Source organism: Aspergillus thermomutatus (assembly GCF_002237265.1).
Source record: "Aspergillus thermomutatus strain HMR AF 39 chromosome Unknown NODE_40, whole genome shotgun sequence".
Lineage (NCBI taxonomy): Eukaryota > Fungi > Ascomycota > Eurotiomycetes > Eurotiales > Aspergillaceae > Aspergillus > Aspergillus thermomutatus.
In genome coordinates, this window is record NW_020798089.1 from 866 (window position 1) to 24,475 (window position 23,610).

General features: G+C 50.3%; 9 protein-coding genes across 9 annotated transcripts; 3 read left to right on the forward strand and 6 right to left on the reverse strand.

Moving 5' to 3' along the window:
- Positions 1 to 354: 354 nt before the first annotated feature.
- On the reverse strand, positions 355 to 1,381 carry CDV56_100370 (class I SAM-dependent methyltransferase; the record flags this gene model as incomplete). The annotated part of the gene is made up of 4 exons (XM_026753989.1): positions 355 to 527; positions 639 to 1,070; positions 1,151 to 1,249; positions 1,312 to 1,381. 4 exons carry the CDS (start codon positions 1,379 to 1,381, stop codon positions 355 to 357), a joined length of 774 nt encoding a protein of 257 aa, XP_026616484.1.
- Positions 1,382 to 5,796: 4,415 nt separating this feature from the next.
- Positions 5,797 to 7,192, reverse strand: CDV56_101213 (uncharacterized protein; the record flags this gene model as incomplete). Its single annotated transcript, XM_026754832.1, has 3 exons — positions 5,797 to 6,741; positions 6,793 to 6,846; positions 6,899 to 7,192. 3 exons carry the CDS (start codon positions 7,190 to 7,192, stop codon positions 5,797 to 5,799), a joined length of 1,293 nt encoding a protein of 430 aa, XP_026616485.1.
- A 344-nt stretch (positions 7,193 to 7,536) lies between these two features.
- Positions 7,537 to 8,574, reverse strand: CDV56_101479 (uncharacterized protein; the record flags this gene model as incomplete). The annotated part of the gene is made up of 1 exon (XM_026755098.1): positions 7,537 to 8,574. The coding sequence occupies one exon, from the start codon at positions 8,572 to 8,574 to the stop codon at positions 7,537 to 7,539; it is 1,038 nt and encodes a 345-aa protein (XP_026616486.1).
- A 644-nt stretch (positions 8,575 to 9,218) lies between these two features.
- On the reverse strand, positions 9,219 to 9,975 carry CDV56_101718 (NPP1 family protein; the record flags this gene model as incomplete). Its single annotated transcript, XM_026755337.1, has 2 exons — positions 9,219 to 9,711; positions 9,764 to 9,975. The coding sequence occupies 2 exons, from the start codon at positions 9,973 to 9,975 to the stop codon at positions 9,219 to 9,221; spliced, it is 705 nt and encodes a 234-aa protein (XP_026616487.1).
- A 627-nt stretch (positions 9,976 to 10,602) lies between these two features.
- Positions 10,603 to 12,236, reverse strand: CDV56_101909 (peroxidase family protein; the record flags this gene model as incomplete). Its single annotated transcript, XM_026755528.1, has 7 exons — positions 10,603 to 10,933; positions 10,995 to 11,169; positions 11,218 to 11,538; positions 11,591 to 11,740; positions 11,796 to 11,826; positions 11,877 to 11,995; positions 12,062 to 12,236. The coding sequence occupies 7 exons, from the start codon at positions 12,234 to 12,236 to the stop codon at positions 10,603 to 10,605; spliced, it is 1,302 nt and encodes a 433-aa protein (XP_026616488.1).
- Positions 12,237 to 14,343: 2,107 nt separating this feature from the next.
- Positions 14,344 to 15,976, forward strand: CDV56_102412 (putative integral membrane protein; the record flags this gene model as incomplete). The annotated part of the gene is made up of 8 exons (XM_026756031.1): positions 14,344 to 14,439; positions 14,495 to 14,630; positions 14,681 to 14,865; positions 14,913 to 14,949; positions 15,009 to 15,076; positions 15,127 to 15,509; positions 15,560 to 15,627; positions 15,690 to 15,976. The coding sequence occupies 8 exons, from the start codon at positions 14,344 to 14,346 to the stop codon at positions 15,974 to 15,976; spliced, it is 1,260 nt and encodes a 419-aa protein (XP_026616489.1).
- Positions 15,977 to 17,645: 1,669 nt separating this feature from the next.
- Positions 17,646 to 19,826, forward strand: CDV56_102835 (GMC family oxidoreductase; the record flags this gene model as incomplete). The annotated part of the gene is made up of 3 exons (XM_026756454.1): positions 17,646 to 17,701; positions 17,777 to 18,220; positions 18,275 to 19,826. 3 exons carry the CDS (start codon positions 17,646 to 17,648, stop codon positions 19,824 to 19,826), a joined length of 2,052 nt encoding a protein of 683 aa, XP_026616490.1.
- A 149-nt stretch (positions 19,827 to 19,975) lies between these two features.
- On the reverse strand, positions 19,976 to 21,139 carry CDV56_103112 (putative peroxisomal dehydratase; the record flags this gene model as incomplete). The annotated part of the gene is made up of 5 exons (XM_026756731.1): positions 19,976 to 20,318; positions 20,378 to 20,471; positions 20,530 to 20,850; positions 20,917 to 20,965; positions 21,020 to 21,139. 5 exons carry the CDS (start codon positions 21,137 to 21,139, stop codon positions 19,976 to 19,978), a joined length of 927 nt encoding a protein of 308 aa, XP_026616491.1.
- A 697-nt stretch (positions 21,140 to 21,836) lies between these two features.
- On the forward strand, positions 21,837 to 23,574 carry CDV56_103322 (uncharacterized protein; the record flags this gene model as incomplete). Its single annotated transcript, XM_026756941.1, has 4 exons — positions 21,837 to 22,210; positions 22,265 to 22,437; positions 22,492 to 23,303; positions 23,395 to 23,574. 4 exons carry the CDS (start codon positions 21,837 to 21,839, stop codon positions 23,572 to 23,574), a joined length of 1,539 nt encoding a protein of 512 aa, XP_026616492.1.
- Positions 23,575 to 23,610: the final 36 nt, after the last annotated feature.

A 23,610-nucleotide genomic window follows, 5' to 3' on the forward strand; every position in this document is an offset into this window, starting at 1 on the left:
ATTGCAGCTTGGTGGTGAATAGTCATGGGATAGGGAGGGGGCGTGAGAGGTGAATGAATTGGCATAAGCTAGGATTTGATTTGGGAACATGGGTATTAAGTGCTACCCCATAGCTACCATGCAGTGAATTAGAAAGGAAATGTTGTCTTTTGGACTGTCTAAGCTGCTGCTCCTGGTATATTATAGTAGGTCTCTACTTTATCTTCTTGCATGTTGGCAGTATACCCTATCCACTGAACAGAGTCTTCAGCTATGCCTGAGTCTTATGAATTATAATTCATCATAACATGTTTTTATTTTCCAACTCGATATGACCTCCAGAGAGTGAATGGATTTGCTCTAATCGGGGTCTAATTAAGCCTTCTTCTTGACAAGCACACCCTGAATCCTAGGCAGCAAACTAAACGGTTCTTCAGGTTCTTCAATCTCGTGCGGATTTTCCCACTCTCCACTGTTGAGAATGTCCGCCAACACATTCCGGGTCAAATGACACCCGACAAATGTGCTCCAGGCAGGATTCCAGCAAGCTAAGGTTTCTTCATGTTAGCTGGTCTGCACCGCTCGTCGGTCCCTCCACAAGAGACAAACACCACAGGGTCCACCCAGAAAAGAAGAAAGGTTGGCAGAGACAGACATACCTTGCGCTACAGCCGTCAAACGGTTTCTACTCCATCCGTGTTCCCAGAATATAAACTTGCCTCCAGGTTTGAGCAGCTTCCACACCTCCTTCATCACGTTCTTCGGATCCTTTACCGCACACAGGACCTGGATGCATAACACGGCATCCAAACTCCCCTCCGTGATTCCCTCTTCTCTCAGGACATCGCTATCTTCAACGCCACAAACTATAAGCTTATACCTATCCCGCAGGCTATGCTTGTCCAGGTTGGCGTCTATGTCGTCTTTAAAGTGGGGATTAGGTTCAACACCATAGACATGTTTGACAAGAGAGGTATCATAACGATGAATCTGATTGCCTGGCCCAGGGCCCAGTTCGAGAACAATGCCGCCAGCGGCTTGTACGAGCGAGGGAACAATGGTGGTGTCTTCGTACGCAATAAAATTGCCAGCTGCGCATGATGGTCAGTCTTCTCTGTACACGAGTTGAGCGAGGGAAGATATGGCGAGTGGGTTAGGTTACATGTTATACTGAGCAACTTTGCTGAAGCGGCATCTTGAATTTGTCGTGGGCGGCCAAGTGCTGCGAGACCGTCTCGACGAACCGCTTGCGTCAAGGCTTCCCAGTGCACTGTAGGGGAGGGATGATTAGTAGAGTTGTGGGAATTGGTGGCGGGGGTGACAAAGACGTACGGCAAATAGAGAACCAGATCAGGCCCCATGGACGGAGAATGGAAGCAAGGCGGCCAGGTTTGGGGGGCATGGTTATCTACGTGAGATGGTTATAAATGATGTCGAAAGGGACGAAATTTGTGTTGAGGAGAAAACAGAAGTTAGTCGCTCAAGTGTTACAGTCAAAGGTACAGGCAGCTCATTTGCACCTCAATGATCTGCTAATGAGGGCTTATGGCGCAATCTCGCCTATTACAGAGAGGGTAAGGTAAGCTTAGCGAAAGACATACCTTACCTACTGACTACGGTACCTAGGTACCTTCGTATTGAATACTACCTGGCCCACTGGCGGTATTTCCCGCTAGGATCTTGGATTCACCTGTTGGTCTAACTCTAGACTCCACCTGACTCAAGGGCGCTCCACTTGTGTAGGATTTAGTGCTTATTCCCACTAAGCATGCCCGTCTCCACATTTGCAAGTATCAGAGCTTGATTTGCGTACGTCCTACACAGAACTTGAGGAGGTGAACGGACCTTGACTAAATTGGAAGAGATGAACAAGGCTGTGCAACACGCATAGCTAGCCGCTCCTATTCTATTATTGAATCAATCAGTATTGAGTACAACTCGGTGTGACGACAAGGATAATCTTAGGTAGTTACTAGAGCCAGGCATGGGGTCTAGATAAAGGAAGACTATAAAGGCAGCTAAAATAGGTAATGGGTGTCTATGATTGAGGCTATTTCTGCAGAAGGTAAGTTTATTATGCTTATTTTGATGTTTAAGCATAAACAACTCTAGGAGGCCGTTTTCCAGGTGATATGTCTAATTGATACTATATAATTGTACTAAATGGGTTCACAATAAGTTGGATATCATAACAATTAAACCCAGTTTCCAGGATATAATAAGAACCAGCCATAGTATTTGTAAGCGTTAAAAAATATTAACATAACCCTGCCCCACGACATCCTTGATTTGATTGACATTGCGAGGACGAAAGTAGAGCCCTGAGTTTCTGGGAGCCATGGCCTGATGGGCAGGATCAGCATAACCGGTGATATGATTAGCATCAGTCTCAGTGGTTAGGCCAATTTCAAACAGGGCAATAATCTGAGCTAATAGAACATACATCTCATAATTTACAAGAGTATAGCCGGCACACATGCAGTAACCTAGACCATAACTAAAAATGGGTAAATCAGGGTACTCAAGCCACCCTTCAGGACGGAAGGTTTCAGGGTCCTTAAACAACTTAGGGTCTAAAGGAGAATGATAGATATGAAGTTAGAATAGACTTAACTCTGGTAGGCCGGCGAGGCAAAGCAGCAGTGCTTACCCATGTTGCATGCAAACATATTTAATATGACTGTGGTGCCCTCAGGGATGACTTTGCCTTCATATTGGAAGGGTTGCACTGTTAGCCTGGGGAGTGCTAATCTAGAAGGCATGTAGTATCTGTAAATGGTTAACATAACCACTGTCATAGCTAGATATCTAGGGAAAGGCAAGACGGACCTTAAAGATTCACGGACTAAAGCAGATATATAAGGAATCTCTTCTATATCCAGCATACATGCTTCAAAGAGCTGCTGATCATTTGCATAGACCTTCCTTATTGCCTTATATGCAGTGTCCTGAATATCTGGCTGTGTGGCAAGAAGTGTTACGCTCCAGTATATTATGCTACTTGCTATTGCTAACCCACTAGACAGGAAAGTCAGCAGCACCGTGGAGAGCTCTTTGACTGGGAGTGGATGAGCGCTTGCCATATTCTTCGCGTAGAGGCAGTCTTGGTGAGTTCTGGCCTGGAGTTTTGCTTCAATCTCTTGCTTCAGCCTAAGAATGTACGCGTCGCGACGTTTGCGTAGTTCTACCGCCTTACTATAATATAAATTCAACAGCCACGCACGAAAGAAAGAAATATAGTCCTGGAGATTGTCCGTCATGCTTCAAAACTTGAGAATTTCATCTTCAACGTCGATGATATTGTGGGTAAGAGGGTCACCAAGATACACCCGCCGACCATAACAGATCGAAAGTGAGAGACTTAGTGTTAGCCTTTTAATAGGCTTCGAAACCAGCACCGGATTCTGGCCTTTGCTACCGTAGATCAGAAGTTCTTGGAGAAGATGCTGAGTTTCAAGGTCAACCTTGACCAGATTTGCCTTGACGGCAGGTTTGCTTAGCTCTGCTGCTGTGGTCTTTTGGCCTTTTTTAACAGCATCGCCATACCCAGCAGTGCCAATGGTTGGACCTAGTGTACTAGCAATGATCTAATAACCCTAGTGATTAGGCTCTCTTAAGATACAGAATAGGTGGTAGGCTGGATGGTTAGGCAACGTATATTATGGAATGTATGAAAAACAGGTCTAGATGATAGAGCTGTAGCACTTCCTATAAATATTTCCTTTGCTGCTACTGCGGAGTTGATAATAAGTATTATCAGGGATCCAAATTGCACTTGAACAACGTCCCCATACACTTTTGCCCACTTGAAAAACTGCCTCTCGGCATGACAGTGGTATATTAAAGTGAGATTACCGATGATAGGCCAAGCAGCTGGTCCTGGAAACTGACAGACGGGCTTGTGTCTAAGCAAAAAAGCACAAAGTATTGTTACCAGGCATGCTAGTAGCTGTCGAACGCGGGAAGTTGCAGGGTCTGAGAAATTGATTTGTTGCAAGAAAGGTAAGGGCTGCTCTGAAAACTCCATGATTGCTACCAGCTCTGGCCATGGAGAAAGCTAAGATGTATGCAAGACTATTCTAGAGCCACTCTGTACGTTCTTATATAGCCCAGAATGACCGTTAATAACAGGAGGATCATGATATTGTCTAGGAAATGGTGTACATTGCATAGCTTCGGGGAAAAAGTCCCAACTACAGTAATGCGCAGACTCGTGTCAGCGTATACTGACCACGGAAAACTTCCATTTGTTAAAAGTGAGCGAAGTATGGAGACAGCATGTAATATAAAAGAGCAGTTAGTTTCACAGGCCATGAGTATTGCAAAAACCAGCAGCAAGGAAAGCCAGCATGGATCCTTAGCTGACCTGTTTACTACGCTGCTCTTGAGGTATTTTCTGGTCACTGGAGTGTTTACTCCGTAATAGGACCCAATGTTGTTCCAAGGCACTGTCTGTAGCAACCTTGACCCCTTCCATGAGCACACGGATCTGGCACTTTGGTCTGCTCTATGCAAGACAGGTTTGATATGAGCAGACGCAGATGACACAAAGTTTGAAGACTGCAAAGATGACACCAGTCCTGGTCCTCAGATCCATCTCAACAGCGTCGTCGAGGAAGACGGGCTGAACTTCTCCCTCAGCCAGCGCCAGCTCATGGCTCTCACAAGAGCTCTAGTGCGTGATTCCCGAATCATCGTCTGTGACGAGGCCACGTCAAGCATGGACATAGAGACTGATGACAAGATCCAACTCACAATGGCATCTGGCTTCCGTGGCAAAACCTTGCTTTGCATTGTGCATCATCTCCAAACCATCATAGGGTACAATCAGATCTGCGTTGTGGATGCTGGGCAAATCACACAGTTAGATACCCCTACAAATCTCTATCACAAGGAAGGCGCATCTTTCGCGGCATGTGTGAACGCAGCAGCATCCAGCCAGAGGATACCAAATCTGCTAGAGATACCATCACAGCCTTTGATGATATAAATAAGCGCGGGCCCTGCCTGCAAGCCGCGCACGCCGGCTTTACCGCTCGCTCCCCCAAAACTAAGCCTACCTACTCACCCAACTCCGAACTGGCCACTCATGGCTTATAACACATGGCAGGCGGAACGGCTTCCAAGATGAATAGTGCGAACGTGGAGGGACAGAAACCGTGGTCCACGTACTGATCTACTGCCCGCGGCTGGGCGGGCTACGCCAGGAATTGCGACGAAGAATCAGAGGAGCATTTAACAATATTTCTGATATACTGGGGGGAGAAGGCCAAGGTATGGAAGGTAGGGTACAAGATGTGCTAGAAGACAGCCACATCCTAGGGGTGGTACTGGATTTTGTAGAGGCATCACAGAGATTTTGAAGTCGCGTGCCACAAGGGCAGCAGAACAGAACCCCAGGCATCGGCCAACATAGGCCTTGACGAGGCTCCAAGTACGTCAGGAAAGTAATAGTTCACAGTGAATCGATGTACATAGAGATTAGAGATAGTGGTACCCTGCATATTGCTTAAGGCGAAAGGTCAGCGTAGCAAAGAATTCACAAGATTCAAACCATATTATCCTCTACCAAACAATATCCAGCAAGATACCAAATGCTTCTACAAAGGAATACAGATGCATTGTAGTCTGCCTAGTTCTCATAATAAGATGATATTACTCATGAGCATTTCTTGCTTGGCACAGTTACCCTATCAGTAAAGCAGGTCGACCCTCACCACAGATTCAATATGAGCCTGGACTGTCTTCCCTCTTCCGCCCCGCAAGAGTTTACACAGGAATTGGTGGCGTCTTGAGTGACTGTCCAGGAGCCTCGCATTAGACTCCTTCAAGACTAAAAAGCTCCCATCTGACGCCCTTGTGTTCACTCCACTCACTGCCCTCAGGCCCAACCACTTTGCTCCAGCCCCTGATCAATGCTCTCCAGTAGCATGTCTCGGCGGCAGGACTCAGATATCCTCCTTCGTAGAACAGCTCACGCTGTCTATCAGCGATGCCCTCCGCTATTGTTGGATGATTATTCAGCCATGCGATGGTAGCCTCGAGGTCGGACCAGTCCGGTGAGACCATCACCAGATTGGCATTCTCCGCATCAAGGTCGGTTCGCCAGGCGCGCTTGATGCGATCCGATTGATGTGGAGATCTCAGACTGGGTTCTGTCCGCAATAATGTGCTCGAAAAGACCGGTCTCACGAGATATGTGGTGTGCAGCATCCATGCCATGGGTGGCGTGAGGATGACGGAGCGGCAAGCCTGATGAAAGGGCAGCCGTCCAGAGTAGGTTACCCCCTCTGTGTAGATGATGTACTTGTACCGACAAAAGTCCTCAATGGCCAGCCCGTTCCTGGCCGTCTGGCCATTCGTTTCCCATTTAAGGGCCTGTACGTCCGCCCATGGTTTGCCTGCTGTAACCTGAATTAGTCGCTTGCGCGGATCATGGTTTTGCACATCATTGAACCAAGGTGTGCCGCGCCAGATAGCTTGTGGAATCTTAGCCTGAAACGTCAGATTTGCTTCGATCCCAGTGATCGCCGTCAGTGCCCGGTCCATGGATCCGATATACTGGAGCGGCCATGCCCAAAAGGCAAAGTGCGGCATGAGAAAGTCTCCTGCCTTGGTGGCCGTAGGATCGGATGGACGCGCATATGACCATGACTGTGCCATGGGCCGATCCTGGATGTTCAAAGCGAAAAGAGTGTCTGGCAAGGGGTCTGGAGAGGTGATGATTGCGCGATAGAGCTGGTTCAGCGCTGCTGTCCGTTCCTGATAAAGCATTATGTGCAGGTTCTTCAGTTGGACAGGAGGAGGACTTACAATCAGCATCTGCTCTGATAAGAATGCCTTCTTTTGCCAGTTTGAGATGTACAGCTGTGTTGCCTTGTGTCAGTGAAATCCAACTGCGTGTGACATGCGAGCCTACCCGATTGTCTTTGATGCTTCCCTGCAACGGCTCTCCTAATCGGGCCCATGTGAGAGTGAAGGGCCCACGAGAAACAGCATCCTCGATCTCGTTGAATAGGCCAGGAAAGGCGGCAGCACATTGGGAGTGGGACAATGATAGATTGCCGAACAGATGCTGCTGTGCCCTATCGAAGCCGCGAAAGGATTGAGACTCGGGGCTCCTTGGTGCATTTTCTCCAGTTCGGAGTCTTAGACCCAGGTATATGAGGAAGAAAAAACTTAGCACGAAGACGATCCGCTGCAGTTGTCTCATGATTCTGCACTCGCTGCTGGGCCCGCTAAGCATCTACAGAACTACAGATCCTGATATCTCATATCGATCAGCTCAGGCCAGCTGGTTTCAACTCATCTAGTCTGTACTGTGTATCCGCGGGGCGATTTCCCCATGGGGCGCTGCATTACCCGGCATCATCTCCGCGCTCAAAGTGGTTAGATGTATCTCTCTTTAGTCGAGATTCACCTCAATATAGGGTCCCCTTTAGGCATTGTAACAATCCAAATCACCTGATTCTATACTCGCAGATTCGTGAAGGAGATCAATTTGCCCTCAGATGCAGTCAGTAAGCTTTACTATACACAGAGCAGTCGAGCAATTCATCACACAGTAATCCGTCGACTTCTCAGGTATTCATAGTCGGGCATGGCATCGCGCACCATCTTCTCCAGCATAGTCGCCGCCTCATCTCCAAATTCCTCCTTCCACTGCTTGACCTCGGCTGTTATATCTACTGTGGTCGGCGTCTTGTCCTTGATGATCCCTGTGGACTTGGTTAAGGTGGAGAGCATGATGGACACAGCGGCCTTGGTCCACTCCGGCTCATTCAGACCTTTGGGATCACGTCCCGATGCTTCCCAGTCCGGGGCTTCTCCTTTGCTCTCCCACTCGAACTGCACCGCGCTCGGATCAAGCCCGGTCTCTTCGCAATACCGGACCACCACCTGGGGATTGTGGATGATGTCCTGGGCATCTACCACCACGGGCTTTCCGGGCAGATCAGGCTGCTCGAGACACCAGTCGTAGAGCATTCGCGTCCATTTCAAGGTCATGTTGGTCGCCAGTGTCCCGGTGGTGTCCTCCGTCTGCATAAGGCCGCTTTTCAGCAACTTTTCCATGGCGCGGTAGAGAGAAGGGAAGGCCAACGCCGGGTGACGAATGATAAAAGTCCATCTCCAGGTCCGGAGGTATTCGTCGGGCAAAACAGTCTGATTGAGAGGGGAGAAGGTTTGCGTGGGACCGTACTTGTCGGGAATGTTTGGTCGGAAGCTGACGGCATGGTCAGTCATACCCCCCAACGCGGCTGGATTGGTGAGCCAGAAGGCGTGCTCCTTGGCGAATGCAATCTTTCCTTCTTGCTCCGCTCGCTGGGAGTACTCCTCGAGAGAATCGACCGCGTTCTGGAAGGCATCGCGGATCTCGTGCTTCTGGCCCTCGCTCCACTCTTCGATGGATTTACTTAGGCGACCGTCCCGGGCGACCGTGCTGAAGGCGTCGAAGAAGAAATAGCCTCCTTTCTCGGTTGTCATCAACTGCTGACGACGGACATTGAGGATCTTGAGCATGAGGTTCGACGCCGTGCGAGGGACACTGATGAGGAGCAGGCGGGAGGGAGACTGCGATCTGTTGATGACAGTCATGATGGGTAAATTGATGATTGGCTGTTTGACAGTGTAGCAGTACTGAGAAAGGATCAATAAGAGAACAGGAAGATGGCTACATCTAACTGGCAGATGGCGTGATTGCTCTAACGGTATTTATACATCGTCATCTCCTCCACTTTCCAGGCCCAGAATGATACCTCTCGCTCCACCCCTGCAATGTTCTGCCTCAGCTGTGACTCGTGAGACGCCATTTCGGCTTCGGAGGATGCTGATTGTTCGTCCGCCCCGAAGCGGGGGAGTCTTCCGGCTTTCTGATCGAGTACTTTATGGGGCTTGGCTGCAATAGCGACGTGCAATTGGACAGAAGAGGGAACGAGATGTTGCATCTCCTTGATGTTGGCATGATCACACTCGGCTTTCGGACACTGCAGAGTCCGAGGAGGGGTGATACACAGGGATTAAAGCGGGAAAAACCTACATGAGCATGTACGATAATGCAAGTACGCTTCTATCTGATTCGAGGATGATTTATGGACGCGATGTCAAGGATGCCTGCAATTTCCCACTCATTAAAGGTGGGACAACCCCTTCAAACAAATTGCAAATATTGATTGGGCAGCAAAACCGAGGCAGAACCGCTCCACATTTTTTCAGATCTCGACAATATTTCGCTAGCTGCCTCAAAAGGTCGCCTTGGCCAGATTGGAGTCAAAGTTGGCATCCTTGAACGGCACATTGGCATCGCCAAAGTCGGTGTCCTCCAGCGCCGTCTGGGCCACGGTTGGCAGACTCTCCCAGGCGATCAGGGGCTGTGTGCCTCCCACAGTCGAGGTGAGACCACACTGGTGATCCACCGGCCAGATGCTGTAGTAGTCGATGAGGGGTTTGGTTCCACTGAGGGTGTATCCATCTGTCGAGCAGTCCCAGCCACCATGGGCGGACGGACACACGGCGACAATGTTGTCGGCCGAGGTGGAGGTGGAAGACGAGAGCCAGACAATGACTCCCTCCCAGTCATGGCGATGTCCCAGGCCAGTCGAGGGCTCGTCCTTGGGAAAATACCACGAGTACATGAGGGCGTAGTAGTCACCATACGTGGCTCCGCGCACGTAAATCTGGCCAGTGCTGCTGGCGCAGTCGCCGTTGGATGCTCCTGTCGGGGCAAGGCCGGCGCTGTCGGTATTAGCTTCGACAGAACATTCAGTCGTGCCATGGGAGAACCTACTTGGTGTTGCCCTCTGCATCGACCGCGGGGAATGGAACGCAGCCGTTCACCACCTTGAGGTACGGCTGGTAGGCAAGATAGACTTCTCCGGTAGTACCGCTGGGAACAGTCTGGGAGAACCCTACCACCGCATCGCTGTCGATGCTGGCTCGGGGAAGCACGGCTCCCTGGGCGAAGCCTCCAAGAGTGGCAAGAGTGAGAAGGAAGGCCATGTTGCGCGGGTCTGAGCGATGAGCTGCACAGTAGTCATGCAACAGACAAGGATGAGGGATCTCGGCATTTTTATAGTCATAAACTTTGTCAACTAAGCATAATAAAGAGGAGAAGCACATTCATGGACCTCTTGACAGGATATTAATTTTCCGCCATGCCAACAATCGGCGCGATGGTGTTTATTTCCTTGCAGATCTGCAGCCGAGGAACGTGACGAATCCGGCAACGATCAGTGGCCGAGCCTTTCTCCGTGGCTGGTCTATAAGAAACGCGCCATCTCGTCAACAAGACTTTCGGCATCGCAAGCACGGAGGTCATACGAATCCAGGGATATTTCCGCCAATCGCAAAAGGTCGGTATGGACCGCAGCACGAGGCTATATTAGGGCTCTCGCCGGCTCGACATGTGCAACTATGCTTCCTTCTGATTCACTCTTTATTGTTTAAATGCGTATGGATATTGACAACGGCAGTCTGCTATGAGACAATTAATCGTCGGGCTCAGGTCAAGACATGTACGAGCTGACGAATCTGTGGGACAGTACACGAATCAAGCGATAGTATACAATGAATCGAACAATTCGAGGTAAACTCGAAGTGGTTAGGGGGGCCAAGAAATAACCACCGTTACAGGGCACCACCGCTCTTCAAGGCACCGGGAAAATCGTCTTTGATGGCATCCCAGAATGGCCTACCGCCGATCTGCAGGTCTTTGAACGCGGGACACGACATGTTCAGGAGAGGGACAGAGAGGACCTGGTCGATCATCTCCAACGGGACTGCCAAGGTCTTGTACAGTCCAGCCAAAGCATTGGGACTGGCAAACTTGAGCACTTCAAAGACAAAGCAGAGCAGATTATTGCCCTCCAGCAGCGTGGTGAGGTTCAGGACGCCTCCCGTCAAATCGGAGAGATCCACCCCGGTGAAGCTGTTGACCGTGCCGGTATTTCCCCCGATGCTAGATCATTCATGATGAGCAGTGTTTGGAGCGATGGAGATGGCAGGAGCAGGAAACTCACCTTCCGAGTTCCGGATACTTCAGTACCCAGTCGACCGTGTCGAGATTCAGCTGCACCAGGCCATAATCCACAGGAGTCTTGTACCACTTCTCAGGGATTCTTTCCCATCCTTCACGGTAAGTCAAGTTGCCTTCCTCTCCATAAATGGCGAAAAAGCTGCGAACAATCTCCTTGGCTATTCGCCTGTCAGTTTTCATTCACACTCCAAACGATTGATTCTTACTCAAAACCCCCTCTGGGTTCTCATGCGAATGATTCCGGAATAGTCGTCCGGCGAAGATATAGCCAGCATTCCGAGCAATTAGACCCGTCACTGGTCCGTAGTAGAAGTCTGGGTTCGTCTGGATGGTCTGATCCAGGCGGATTTTGGCCCGCTCAGCCATCAGGTCCAGGCTGAAAGTCCCGTCGGTTGACATGTTGTACCATTCCATGAACTTGTCCATGTTCAGCGCGTAGTTGTTCCCAGTGACATACAGATCGTCCCGCGTGTTGGAGGAATCGGACTCGATAAAGTTGTGCGAACCAATAAGTCCCTCGGGCTCACCTGGAATGCATTAGTCGACGAGTATCCGTCTGCGATGGAACTAGAAGCACACCAAGGAGACCCCCCAGGTTGTTCAGCAGATTGTTGACTCCAGTATCGCGACCTCCGATAGAGAAACTGGGCTCGAGAGCGAGTGGATTGCCCGTCCACACGACTCCCATCAATGCCAGCACCGTGGCCAGGTCTACTCCCATTCCATACACTGTAAAGGTCAACGGCCTAGGTCCAGGCAACAGATGTCCTCAAGATTTGCTTACCCTTGTTAATGGCCGCAATGACCTCGACAAACTGCCTTCATGTCAGGACCAAACCCTCTCAAGACTGTCAGGATCACATACCGATACAACTCCGCTGCGAGGGATATAACCATGATTCGCCAGTGCGTTTAACCCAGGACAAGGACCCCGTTGGTCCCCATTCTCAAAATTCGGAGGCTGGAAAGCGTGTACGCCGGTCACTGTCCCTCTATTAACGCCGTTCCACCCTTTCAGAGCCAAGGAGTGATAAGAATAGAATAGCATACCATCAATGGGCTCGGACATCGAGTCCACCAGGAATCGCTTTCGCAGCTCTGAATCTTCTTTGCCTTTCAGCGCAGCGTATGGGCAGTTCCTATGGGCAGATCCTCCCATTCGATCAGGAAAGCCTGAGGCTAGGGAACCCAGACCCAGAAGGGCCAAGGAAATAATGGCCTTCATGCTGGAGGGTAGTTCTCACAGCCACAAGGAGTATATGGAGCGTTGAGAGAGGAAGCTCTGCAGGAAGAGTGACAGTAAAGCAGCGGCTGGTCCTCTGCCGTCAAAAACCTCGAGAGCGCCTCTACACAAATAGACGTTGAGGAGGAGCACACCGGGTAGTATTCAGTTGACCTCAACCGAAGATATGCCCCTGGAGATTCAATATTACTGACGGCGATCGTCATTGCGGTTTACTAATTACCTTCCCCTGAGTCGAGCTGGGCCTACAGTGCTCAGACGTGTTCCTAATTCAGATACAGGGCAAACCTTACCCTCATCGCTCTAAATGACATGCACAGGGTAGATACAATATAGCAACGGGCAAGAGCCGGAGCCAAGGGCTCGTCAAGTAAAAGTACGGGGTCCCACATGCCAACCTGCTGGATTATGAGTGAGAAATTAGAATAAGACTTCGGAAAAGTTATGGTCGACAGGCATGGGCCCACATAAGTTTATAACCTAGAATGACAGGCGGGTCTTCAGGGCAACTTCAACACGTTAACTGGACGCCGTAGCTCTAGAACAACGGTCAAAGCCACTGGAAAACATCCCCTTAAACCTTGTTCTCTTTCAACTCCTGCATTTTCCATTCTGGTCGCAAGAAACGGGATTGTTCATCTTTAGTCTCATCTGCCGTTACCTAAAGCGGCCGTAGTTTCCCCCGGGCGTCTCAGGTATCGCGCGACAACAAACCACCGACGTCGATCAGACTCATTCATAAAAAGATCCCATACAAACTGCTCTCCACTTGGGCTCTGCCAAAGATCTGCATACATATATCTTGCGGCAGGCGTATATTCAATCACGGAGTAAGTCAAAACCGAACACGAGCGATTCTCGCGGCTAGTCTTGGCTACACGGATTTAGGCTCCATTGTGGCTTCTAGCAAATTAGCAGATCCAATCATGACTTTTGAGAAGAAATGACAGCTCGGAGAAGAAACCCCTTCCGGCAGTGGACGGCTCGGTCGTCTCCAGAACGATTTGCCATGGAATCGTGGCCGTGGCCCTAGCTACACACTGAGAAGGATGGTACTGCAGACTGCAGAGTTAAACCCTGCTTTGAATTTAGGCTATCTATGCATCCACGGCCATTTTTCGCAAGTATGCATTTATCTGTGACAAGCTTGCTATCGATAGAGTTCATCTAGACCTGAGTCCTCATCCCAGTCAAATTCAGCGTAAGACAAACATCAAAATGCCAAAACGAGTCAGGCTTCAGGGGTCGAATAGACTAGCTTGTCTAAAGATAAGCCGGAATGGTCGTCAATATCCAATGCCCCAGCCGGAAGAAGTCAATGGTAAAGATTTCCAAGTCAGAGCAGTCTGGGGTAACTGTCATGCACGGTGTCGATCGTAATAGTACATAGGGACTGAAGACTCACTCAATCAAGCCTGACTCGACTCCACTAGACAATACATAGTTTGTTTTGGAGACTAGATTCCAAGCCCAACAGCAGAGATATCTGGAAAGTGAAAACTGAAAGGGGGCAAGATACAACGGTCCGCGCCCCTCTATCCTCACCCTTTGATAACACGGAAGAGTTGAATTGTGTTTTGCTTGGCGTTGGGGGCGTATAATTGTACAGATCCACAGCATTGTGTATCCTCAGTCTAGAAGCAGTTAGGTTCCTCTCGAATTGCCTGGTTATCTCATGTGCATCGTCTTCTTTACGCATTCTCACGGATCCAGAACTTCTGGATCAGCAGTTGAGAACCCAATCAGCTCAGATACCGGACTTCTTATGAATCTTTCTAGTCATTAGGAGCCCTGGATGATTTGTTGGAACTTCCGGCATGACATAGGACTGCCATATGCCGCACTAGTGTACTGCACAAGAGCAGTAGCGAAGGAGATCGGTGGATGATCATACCTTTCCAGCTTTGCGGTTTTCGGGCTGTCACCGATTTCGTGCTCTCGACACCTGCCAGTAAGCGTCGCCAGAGGGTGCATCAAGAAGCCTCTCTTTATGTTTAGAACTTTCTCTTTCTCTTCTTCGTAGTTGGCTGACTCGCATGTTGTTCGTTCACCTCCCGGCGTTTGTCCACAAACGTACGAATTCAGCAGGATGAAGGTGCTTAGACTCTTCATTGTCCTACTTTCATGGTCTGGGTATGTCACTGCCAATATGCAGGAGCTGGCGGCAGCTTTGCCCTCATGCGCAGTAAGTCGACGCCAAGATGCCTTCAGTTTTGGAGCGGTCATGCTGATATATCTAGCTGAAATGCATGGTTTCGACAGTCTCCCATTCAGACTGCACCATCACAAACCAAACGTGTATGTGTACAGATCCGCTTTTTACCAGCACACTCGAAACATGCGTGAGAGCAAACTGTACCATTCGCGAGTCTCTAAGTAAGTCTATGTCTGTAGGCTCAAAGCGTCTGAACGACTGACTGGATCAGCCACGAAAAATGTGACTACATCAGCTTGTGGACAGCCGATTCGGGACCGGACCCGTGTGGTCTCAATTGCCGGGGTCGCTGGAGGCGTTTTGGCAGTGATTGCTTTTGCGTTGCGCATGATTGCGAGACTCCCATGCTGTGGTGGTCAGTTTGGAATGGATGACTTGGCAATGATCTTGACGATGGTGAGAGACCTAGACTTTGCGCGGTTGAGGCGAGCTAATTCCGTCAGTCACTGGTCATACCTCTTTCTGCGTTGTCGGTTGTCTGTATGTACCCCTTATTTCGCGTTCTTCAGAGATACTGTACATACTGACTGTCATCACAGTGGCCGATTCGGGTCTGGGAAAAGACATCTGGACAGTGTCGCCAGACCATATCACACATATCCTCTACGTGAGTTTCCTTAGATGCAGTGTCACGGGTTATTCTAACAGAATCTCTAGGTCTACTTCTACGACGAATGTCTTTATCTCAGTATCATTCCATTGACCAAGATCTCCATCCTCTTATTCTACCTCCGCGTGTTTCCCGCGCGTTCCTTTCGAATCATGACATATGCTGTGATTGGGCTAAATACCTGCTATCTGATCGTTTTTGTCTTGATCTCGGTCTTCCAATGTAAACCGATCAAGGGCGCCTGGCTGCACTGGGACGGGGAAGGCCACTACTCGTGCAACAACATCAATGCGCAAGGCTGGGCTGCAGCAGCGATCAATATGGCACTGGATCTGATTGTTATGGCCCTGCCATTGCGCGAGCTGTATCGGCTCAATCTCTCACTGCGCAAGAAGCTTTTTGTCATGTCCATGTTCAGCTTAGGACTCTTGTAAGTCTTCCGTTTGCATATGATATCTCCTCCCAGCTCATCCAGTACAGCGTCACCTTGGTCAGTATCATCCGACTCAACTCACTCATTCACTTTGCCTCGACCGACAATCTGACCTGTAAGTCTAATCCTCTGGACGTGAAACCTAAAGAAATCTTCTCTGATTGCCCTCTGCCACAGGGGACTATGTCGAAATCGGATACTGGAGTACGATCGAGGTCCATGTGGGCGTCATATGCGCCTGTCTGCCGGCCATTCGTGCCCTAATGCGTCGTCTATGTCCGAGCATGTTTGGAGACACCACACCCGCTGCTTCCAAGCAGTCTGGGTCTCGGTCGGGAAGAGCTGCTTCCCGAACGGAGGGGAATATTTTGAATCGTTCGAGCCACACTGCTTGGTCAGAAGGAAAGTTTGTGCCGTTGGTGGACCTGGAAAATGCCCCAAAGGACGCGAGTCGTTCAACATGAAATTGCTGGCCTCTTAGTATTGAAAATGATCCTGTTGTTACACTCATTCCGTTTCCTTTGTCAATACGTATCGTTCTTATGTGTCAAAGGCTTTGGTTCTGCAACACGCCTTTGACAACGGCCTCGGCTCCTACATAGTATCGAATATATTCATAATGCCTCAACTTTCGAGGTTAATCATGTTCAAAATAGTGGTATCAACTGGCTTGCTGTCGATATTCACATTACGACGCCACTATACTAAACTTTACTCTCCAATCTAGCTCGAACAGCGGCAATGTCACAGTCATCCGGAATGTCTCAACACGCGAACTGAAAGCAGCAAGCATAGCTTCAAGGGGGATACGCTAGTTCGAGTCTGACACCGTCAATCAACAGGCAATTCCCCCATTCAGTAACCCGCACGAGTGCCTGTCTACTGTTAGTAGAAAGTGGGTCTCCCGATTGTCTCTCGGAAAAGACTTCTTTTGTTCCTCAATACGGATGAGCAGAAGTCTCTGCAGCATACATGTCGTTTTGCACGCAGCTATTGATCGGTATCGGAGTGTTTCTTTTCCTCGACTTCTCCCCAAGTCCGTATCCCTCGCTGTCAAGTTGTTGGTTGTCACCCGTCATTCATCATGATCTTCAACATTAAGCCGTTGAGTGGATCCAGGGGCTCCGTGGCGACGTAGCCTGCCAGGGTTTATCCGGAATGCATCCTGAAGCACTTAAACGATCCATCAATTCTCCTTTAGGCTAGAACGTCCAACGGCGCGAACTTTGCTGAGCGCCACCTTTCTGCAGTGGTGCTCAACGAAGCCCCCACGAGTGCCTTTTCGGCTCCACGAGGTAAGGTCTTCATTGGTGGAGAATGGAACGTCAAAGACAGAACTGATTGTCCAAAGCTAGGCCCTCTTTGGGCCAGGATCCGGCATTACCTCCAGAGTAGTATGGATATTGTACATCAGGTGCGGGAGCGACTACCGTTGACGCTTTGCAGGTAATGATCACTCCAACAGATACTTCGGACAACGATATCATGGACTGGGGCGGAATGATTGACACGTCTGGGCATAGTATAGGAAAATAGAAATAGGAACATCGAGCGAGAAGAGCTGATCACAATGAATGACTTCCTCCGCTAAGGATACACTAAACATAACCTGGCTCGTATTGACAACATGACTGGGCCCTCTGGTAAAACAATCCCGTCCGGTGGGCATAAACAATGTCGGTCGAGCCTACATTTCATAGCCCGTCGACTATCACTAATTAGGAGACACGCGGGAAAGTATTGATCAAGCAACTGGGCTAGTGTCCTTTGCGCTTCAGAGGCGGCCGTAGGAGCCTTCAAGATCTCTCCACCTCGAGTCAGTCCGTTAGTGTCATTGCTCCCCCCAGCCAGCTACGCCTATGTGCTCGAAGCCTCGAAGCCATCTCCTTTAAGGGGGTAGCTCAGGACCGTTGGTCATACGGGGAACAGCGGCTCATCTACCGTCCATATGCGAATGTCGATCAATATTCACGTTGCTTGTGTAATTGGAAACGTTGCGACAGCTGTAAAATCAGGAGGTCCTGCTTGTCGTAGATATAAACTGCTCTTGAATCAGAGCTTTGCTTCCTGTTAGGGTCCCCTTTACCTGGCAACATCGTATGTCTCCCTTGAGCACATAGTCATTGGCTTAACATGCACATCATCAAGGGGTTCTCGATATTTGCCCTCCTCTTCGGGGCTTTAGTCAGGTAGGCAGCCTGATTTACACCTCTTGTGGATCGTCCGCAGTGGTAAAAACTGACAACCTCATTCTATGCTTTCAGTGGCCATGATGCAAGCCATCAAGCTTATCACCGACCCCAGGCTCGGTCCACATACAGCGCACCACGAGCGACCAACGAGACCGCCGAGTATGACTATATTGTGGTCGGCTCTGGGCCCGGAGGAGGCCCCCTCGCAGCCCGGCTGGCCGTTGCCGGGTACAAGGTCCTCTTGCTCGATGCCGGAGACGATCAAGGAGATGCCCTCCGACAACAAGTCCCCGCTCTTCAGCTGCAATCAACCGAGTATGAGCCGATGCGATGGGACTACTTTGTGAATCATTACTCGGACCTAGACCGCCAGAAGCAAGATTCCAAGATGACCTACCGAACGCCTGCGGGGGAGTTGTATGTTGGTCAGGATCCCCCGGCGAACTCGGAGCCCCTGGGCATATTGTATCCCCGTGCGGGCACACTGGGTGGTTGCTCGGCGCACAACGCCATGATGTGAGTCGCCTTGATTGCATCAGAGATATCCTGGGCGTATGCTGACTTCTTTAGCACCATCTACCCGTACGAGAGCGACTGGGAAGATCTCGCCACGCTTACTGGCAATGACTCCTGGGCTCCAGATAAGATGCGCGGCTACTTCAAACGCCTCGAGCGCAACCGATACCTTCCCAACAGCCTGATAGGTCATGGCTTTGATGGCTGGTTGACCACCAGTCTGACCCAGTTGACACTTGTGCTGGAGGATCAGAAGCTGTTGTCTTTGGTCATTGCGGCAGCCACCGCAGCGGGAAAGAGCCTGCTGGGTATGATACTCAATACCGTCACTGGGCTGGGGGACATCCTGCTGCGCGACATCAACAACGCGCTGCCCACCCGGGACCAGGAGACTGGACTCTTCCAAGTCCCCATCGCGGTCGATGTGCCCGATTACAAACGCACCGGTCCTCGAGACTTTCTCATGCAGACAGTCAACAGTGTCAACGCCGACGGCTCTCGCAAATATCACCTGGACATCCAGCTGAACACGTTGGTCACAAATGTTCGCTTTGATACGACCGGTGAGAGACCGAGAGCTATTGGCGTCGATTATCTCCGTGGCCAGAGCCTCTACCGCGCCGATCCCCGGGCAAGCAAATCATCCGCAGGAACTCCAGGCAGCGTCAATGCTGCCAAGGAGGTCATTCTCTCGGCAGGCACCTTCAACACGCCCCAGCTGCTCAAGCTCAGTGGCATCGGGCCAAAGGAAGAGTTGAGCAAGTGGAGCATCACCACTCTGGTGGACTTGCCCGGTGTGGGCAAGAATCTGCAAGACCGTTATGAGACCGGCGTGGTGGGCAAGTCCCCCACGGACTTTGTCCTCACAAGCAAGTGCACTTTCATGTATAGCATGCCTGATCCCTGCCTGGACCAGTGGCAGAACAACGCCATCGACAAGGGCACCTATACAACGAACGGTATTGCCATCGCCATCCTCCGTAAGACATCCACGGCCGAAGGAAACCCCGATGTGCTCATTTCGGGCGCTCCAGTCAACTTTCCTGGCTACTATCCCAACTACTCCTACGAGGGCCTGAAGGATGCGCAGCACTGGACCTGGATTACCCTGAAGGCCCAGAGCCGGAACAACGCCGGCACGATCGAACTGCGCTCGACGGACCCTAGAGATACTCCGATCATCAACTTCAACTCGTTTGATAGCGGTGTGACGGAGAACGGGGCGGACGAGAAGGACCTCCAGGCCGTCTATGAGTCTATGCAGTTCTCCCGAAAGATCTTTGACGATCTGGTGCCTTTGGACGGCGTGTTTGAAGAAGTATGGCCTGGTCCCAATGTGACCACCGAGGCGGAATTGAAGGACTTTATCAAACGGGAGGCATGGGGCCATCATGCCTGCTGTACCGCCGCAATCGGAGCGGACGAGGATCCCAACGCTGTCCTTGACTCGGACTTTCGTGTGCGTGGTGTGGATGGCCTGCGCGTCGTGGATGCCTCGGTGTTCCCCAAGATCCCGGGATGGTACATCGCGCTTCCCATCTATATGATCAGCGAGAAGGCTGCCGATGTCATTATTGCCGATGCGGCAAAGATTCTCTCTCGATGATGTATATACATTGCCTTCTTGTTCATTTTGGATCGCCCGGTTGGATATCGTTGTATATTAAACTACCTTCAGACATAACTTTATCAGCGGAATTCTGCACGAGTATCTGAGTAGGCAGTTTACTTTGTTGTGCTCTTAACTCTATAATCTTACAATTTCGATCCTGACTTGACCACTTTAATCAAAGCCCGGCCGTTGCTCAAGACGACCTTGCCCTTGTCATTCTTTGTCACGAATCGGATCTCTTCGAACCCATCCGTGACATCGCCGATCCTCCACATTTCCGTGGTGAGACGGTCACCTGGCCTCACTGGAGATGCAAACCGGGCCTGAAATTCGCGAAAGTTGTTGGGATTGCTGCCACCGAAGGCCTTGAGAACGGCGTGAGCAGTACTATTCCAGCTGAAGAGACCGTGGATGATTGTGCCTCCGAAGCCCATCTGCTGTCCTGGCTCGGGAGTAGCATGAAGAGGGTTGTAGTCGCCGTTCAGACTTCAGTGTGAAATTAGTCAGGGTTCCTAATGACCAGCGAACACGGCGCAACGACTCACCGATACAGAAGGGCAGTTTCCGGTGTGGTTTGCACTTCATGCGTGGCATCGGGTTTACGGCCTTCCGGGGGAGGATAGTTGGGAGTGCTGGGGCCTAGAGAGACAAGTTAGCATCTGCAATTGGACAGGTAGAAAGGAAGCAAGAGACTGACCCTTGGGACCACCCCAATTACCCTGGCCGACAAAGAACCCACTGCTCACTACCTTGGTGTAGACCTCCCCCGTTGCTTTATCCACGATGGTTTGTTCTGTCTCCATTACCGAGCCAGCCTTGCCCTTGTCGTAGACACCGATGACCTTGTTGCGCAACTCAAACTGTTTCCCGGCACTGGTCGGTGGCAGGGGCTTGAAGACGGTCAATTTGCGCTGGCCATCGACCGACCGTTTGGGGTCGAATTTGGGGACCCCCGGAACCGGGTTGGCTTTTTGACGGGCATAGAAGTCGGTCACCTCCGAGTCTGTGAGCTTGAATGCTATGTTACGAGACAAGTTAGCCGAATTAATCATGCAGTGTTCTTCCTCTCTCAGGGTGAACCTACGCAGGATAATCGGGTAAGTCGGAAAGACAGCAAAGTTGGGATGCAGCTCCTATTTGAAGGTAAATATCGACACAGATAATCGTAAGAGAGAAGGGTTTCATACATAGAGAAAATGCAGCTCGTCGGCGGTCGCCCCGATGCTGTTGGCAAAGAGCAAGACATCCCGTTTGAGCCAGGAGACTTGCTGTGCGGGGAATTCGTGACCAGCTCCGGGTCCAGACATTTTCTTTCTGAGGAGTAATGTAGATCTATTTTGGTCTTCAATCGATTGAAATGCAGAGATTGATGAAGAGGGTCGATGATGGCTATTTATGTATGCGGGGACAAATCCACAGTGTTTATGCGGGGTTGCCGAGGCATTTCGGGACGCGTTGCAGACCGAGCTTCTTGAGACACTCTAGTCTACAACAAGATCCATTTCGCTCCATCGGATACGTACATCTTCTGGGCAAATCCGACTTGATAAGACCTGTCTAAGGTCCTGTATGGTCAGAAGAATAGCATATGCAGAAATCGAGCCGTCCTTGCGTGTATCTTAGTGGTTGACTCGCAGCAAATATATTTTTTGGATTAATGATCTACATGGACAAGGACTCAATACTCCAGACCATGAACTTTCAAGCCAGATGACCCATCACTTGTAAGAATACTATCAAGTTGTCGAGAGAGCATCCGGACGAGGAGTATGATCTCTGCCAGGCGCTTCGTTCTTGAACTGGATGCCTGGGGAATCAGACCAGAAGAGGCCTCTCACGTGATCATGGTCTCGTGACTCTTGGGGAGCACATCAGATCGATCGATAAAACACAGACAATATCATCTCCTACAAGCTATTTTCATCGAAATGTATCTCAAACAATGATTCCTTCCGAATAGGAGGCATCGAACTGTTGCTTGACATTGACAAATGCATACGCACCATGAAGGTGGCTACTTCTTGCAGTCAATGTCGGGCCGCCAAGCGGAAATGCACCGCTGGTCCTGTCCCTCATAGTGCTTGCATGCCGTGTCTCCAAAGACGCCAAGACTGCTCCCTGTCGGCGAGGTCAGACTCGACTTATCCCAAGTCTCTGGCTCCAGCTGTTTCCGTTCCTTTCAATCATCGTGATATCTCGACAACAGATGATCGTGCCGACGTGGAGGATGATGTCCGGGATCAGCTTGTTGACCTCTATCTGAAGCTCATCCATGACAAACCTCACACATTATTCCATCCTTCCTCTCTGAAGACGCGGATTCGGAATGGCTCATTGCCCCGGTCGATCCTCTTCAGTATCTTGACTCTAGCGGCTCGGTGAGTTGGACGCAAACCTGTAGCTGGTCTGAGGTCTCACAAAATGACGGAAAGGTTCGTTAGCCATCCGGACATACGGCAGCGAGTACAGGCCTTTTTCGAAGCGGCTAAAAACTCGGTTAAAAAAGCGATCGACGAGGTGTCTCTCGACAATATTCACGCCACGATTCTCATCGGTAACATTTGCGGAGCCGAGGGTGATCCCAATGGCGAGTCCTTATTCTTCGGTAAGTGCAGTTGATGCCATACTACTCCGTGGAAAATACTAACTTCCGGTGCAGGAATCGCTTTTCGAATGGCACAAATACTTCGTCTGCCTGAACCCGCGCCAGAGGATGATGCAATCAGCCAAGAGATCAAGCTACGCACCTGGTGGTCGCTCTACATGATTGATCAATGGTCCTCCGCGGGCTTGGATATTCCCCGTCAGATCCATGACAGTGGACGATATCGGCTGCCCATGCCTGAGGTAGAATTCTGGAACTTAACGGGAGGGCAGAGCATCGCCATTGACAGACAGAACTTTCAACCAGGTCTTTGGGGATACATGGTGATCCTGGCCAAGGTGTTCGGCGGAATACAACAGTTGCACCGACAATTGACCGATGGGGCTCTGACGGATGTGGATGCGGAATTGAAAACCCGGCAGCTGGCATCGGAGCTCGAAGCCTTTACCCGAAGTCTTCCTCCTGATCTCACTCTTACGCCGGAGAATTTGCATCGCCATGCCATGCTGGGATTAGGCCAGTCATTTGTGGCACTCCACCTGGGCTACCACCATTACTCAACCCTGCTATACTTCCAATACCTAGATGTCCACCTTGCCCGAATTCCAAACCAGACTCTCTTTGCCGCCCGCTGCAAGCACCATGCCGCGGCACTAAGCGACCTCTTAAGGACCGCCAGTGAATGTCCTGGATGTGACGCGGTGTATTTCATCGTTGCCCATATGACAGTCATTTCATCGTCAGCTTTACTGCATACGTTACTTTTCGGCGAACCTGACGAGCTACCAGACACTAAAAGAAGGCTTTTTTATAACTTTCAGGTACTGCTGAAGCTGAAGGAATACTGGTCTGACGTGGAGATGATGGTAAGTGTTTTGCTCATTCCTCGTCATTAAAAAGGGCAAAAAAAGCTCATAGCCACCGGGACAGATTGGGCGATTGTTCACATTTCAAAAGGTTTGCATGCGGTCCATAGACCGCGTCTACACCGTGGACAAATGGATCGTCAAGTTTCTGCTCCAACACGCCCTGCCTATTGAAGGAGACCAGCGCCTCCCTGTAACTCCAGGCCTAGCCGAGCGAGACCGATATGCCGAGGACGCTTTGGCCATTCTACGTTCGGCAGGATTTGACTGACTCGGCGAATAATTTCATTCCTCATTTCATCTGCAC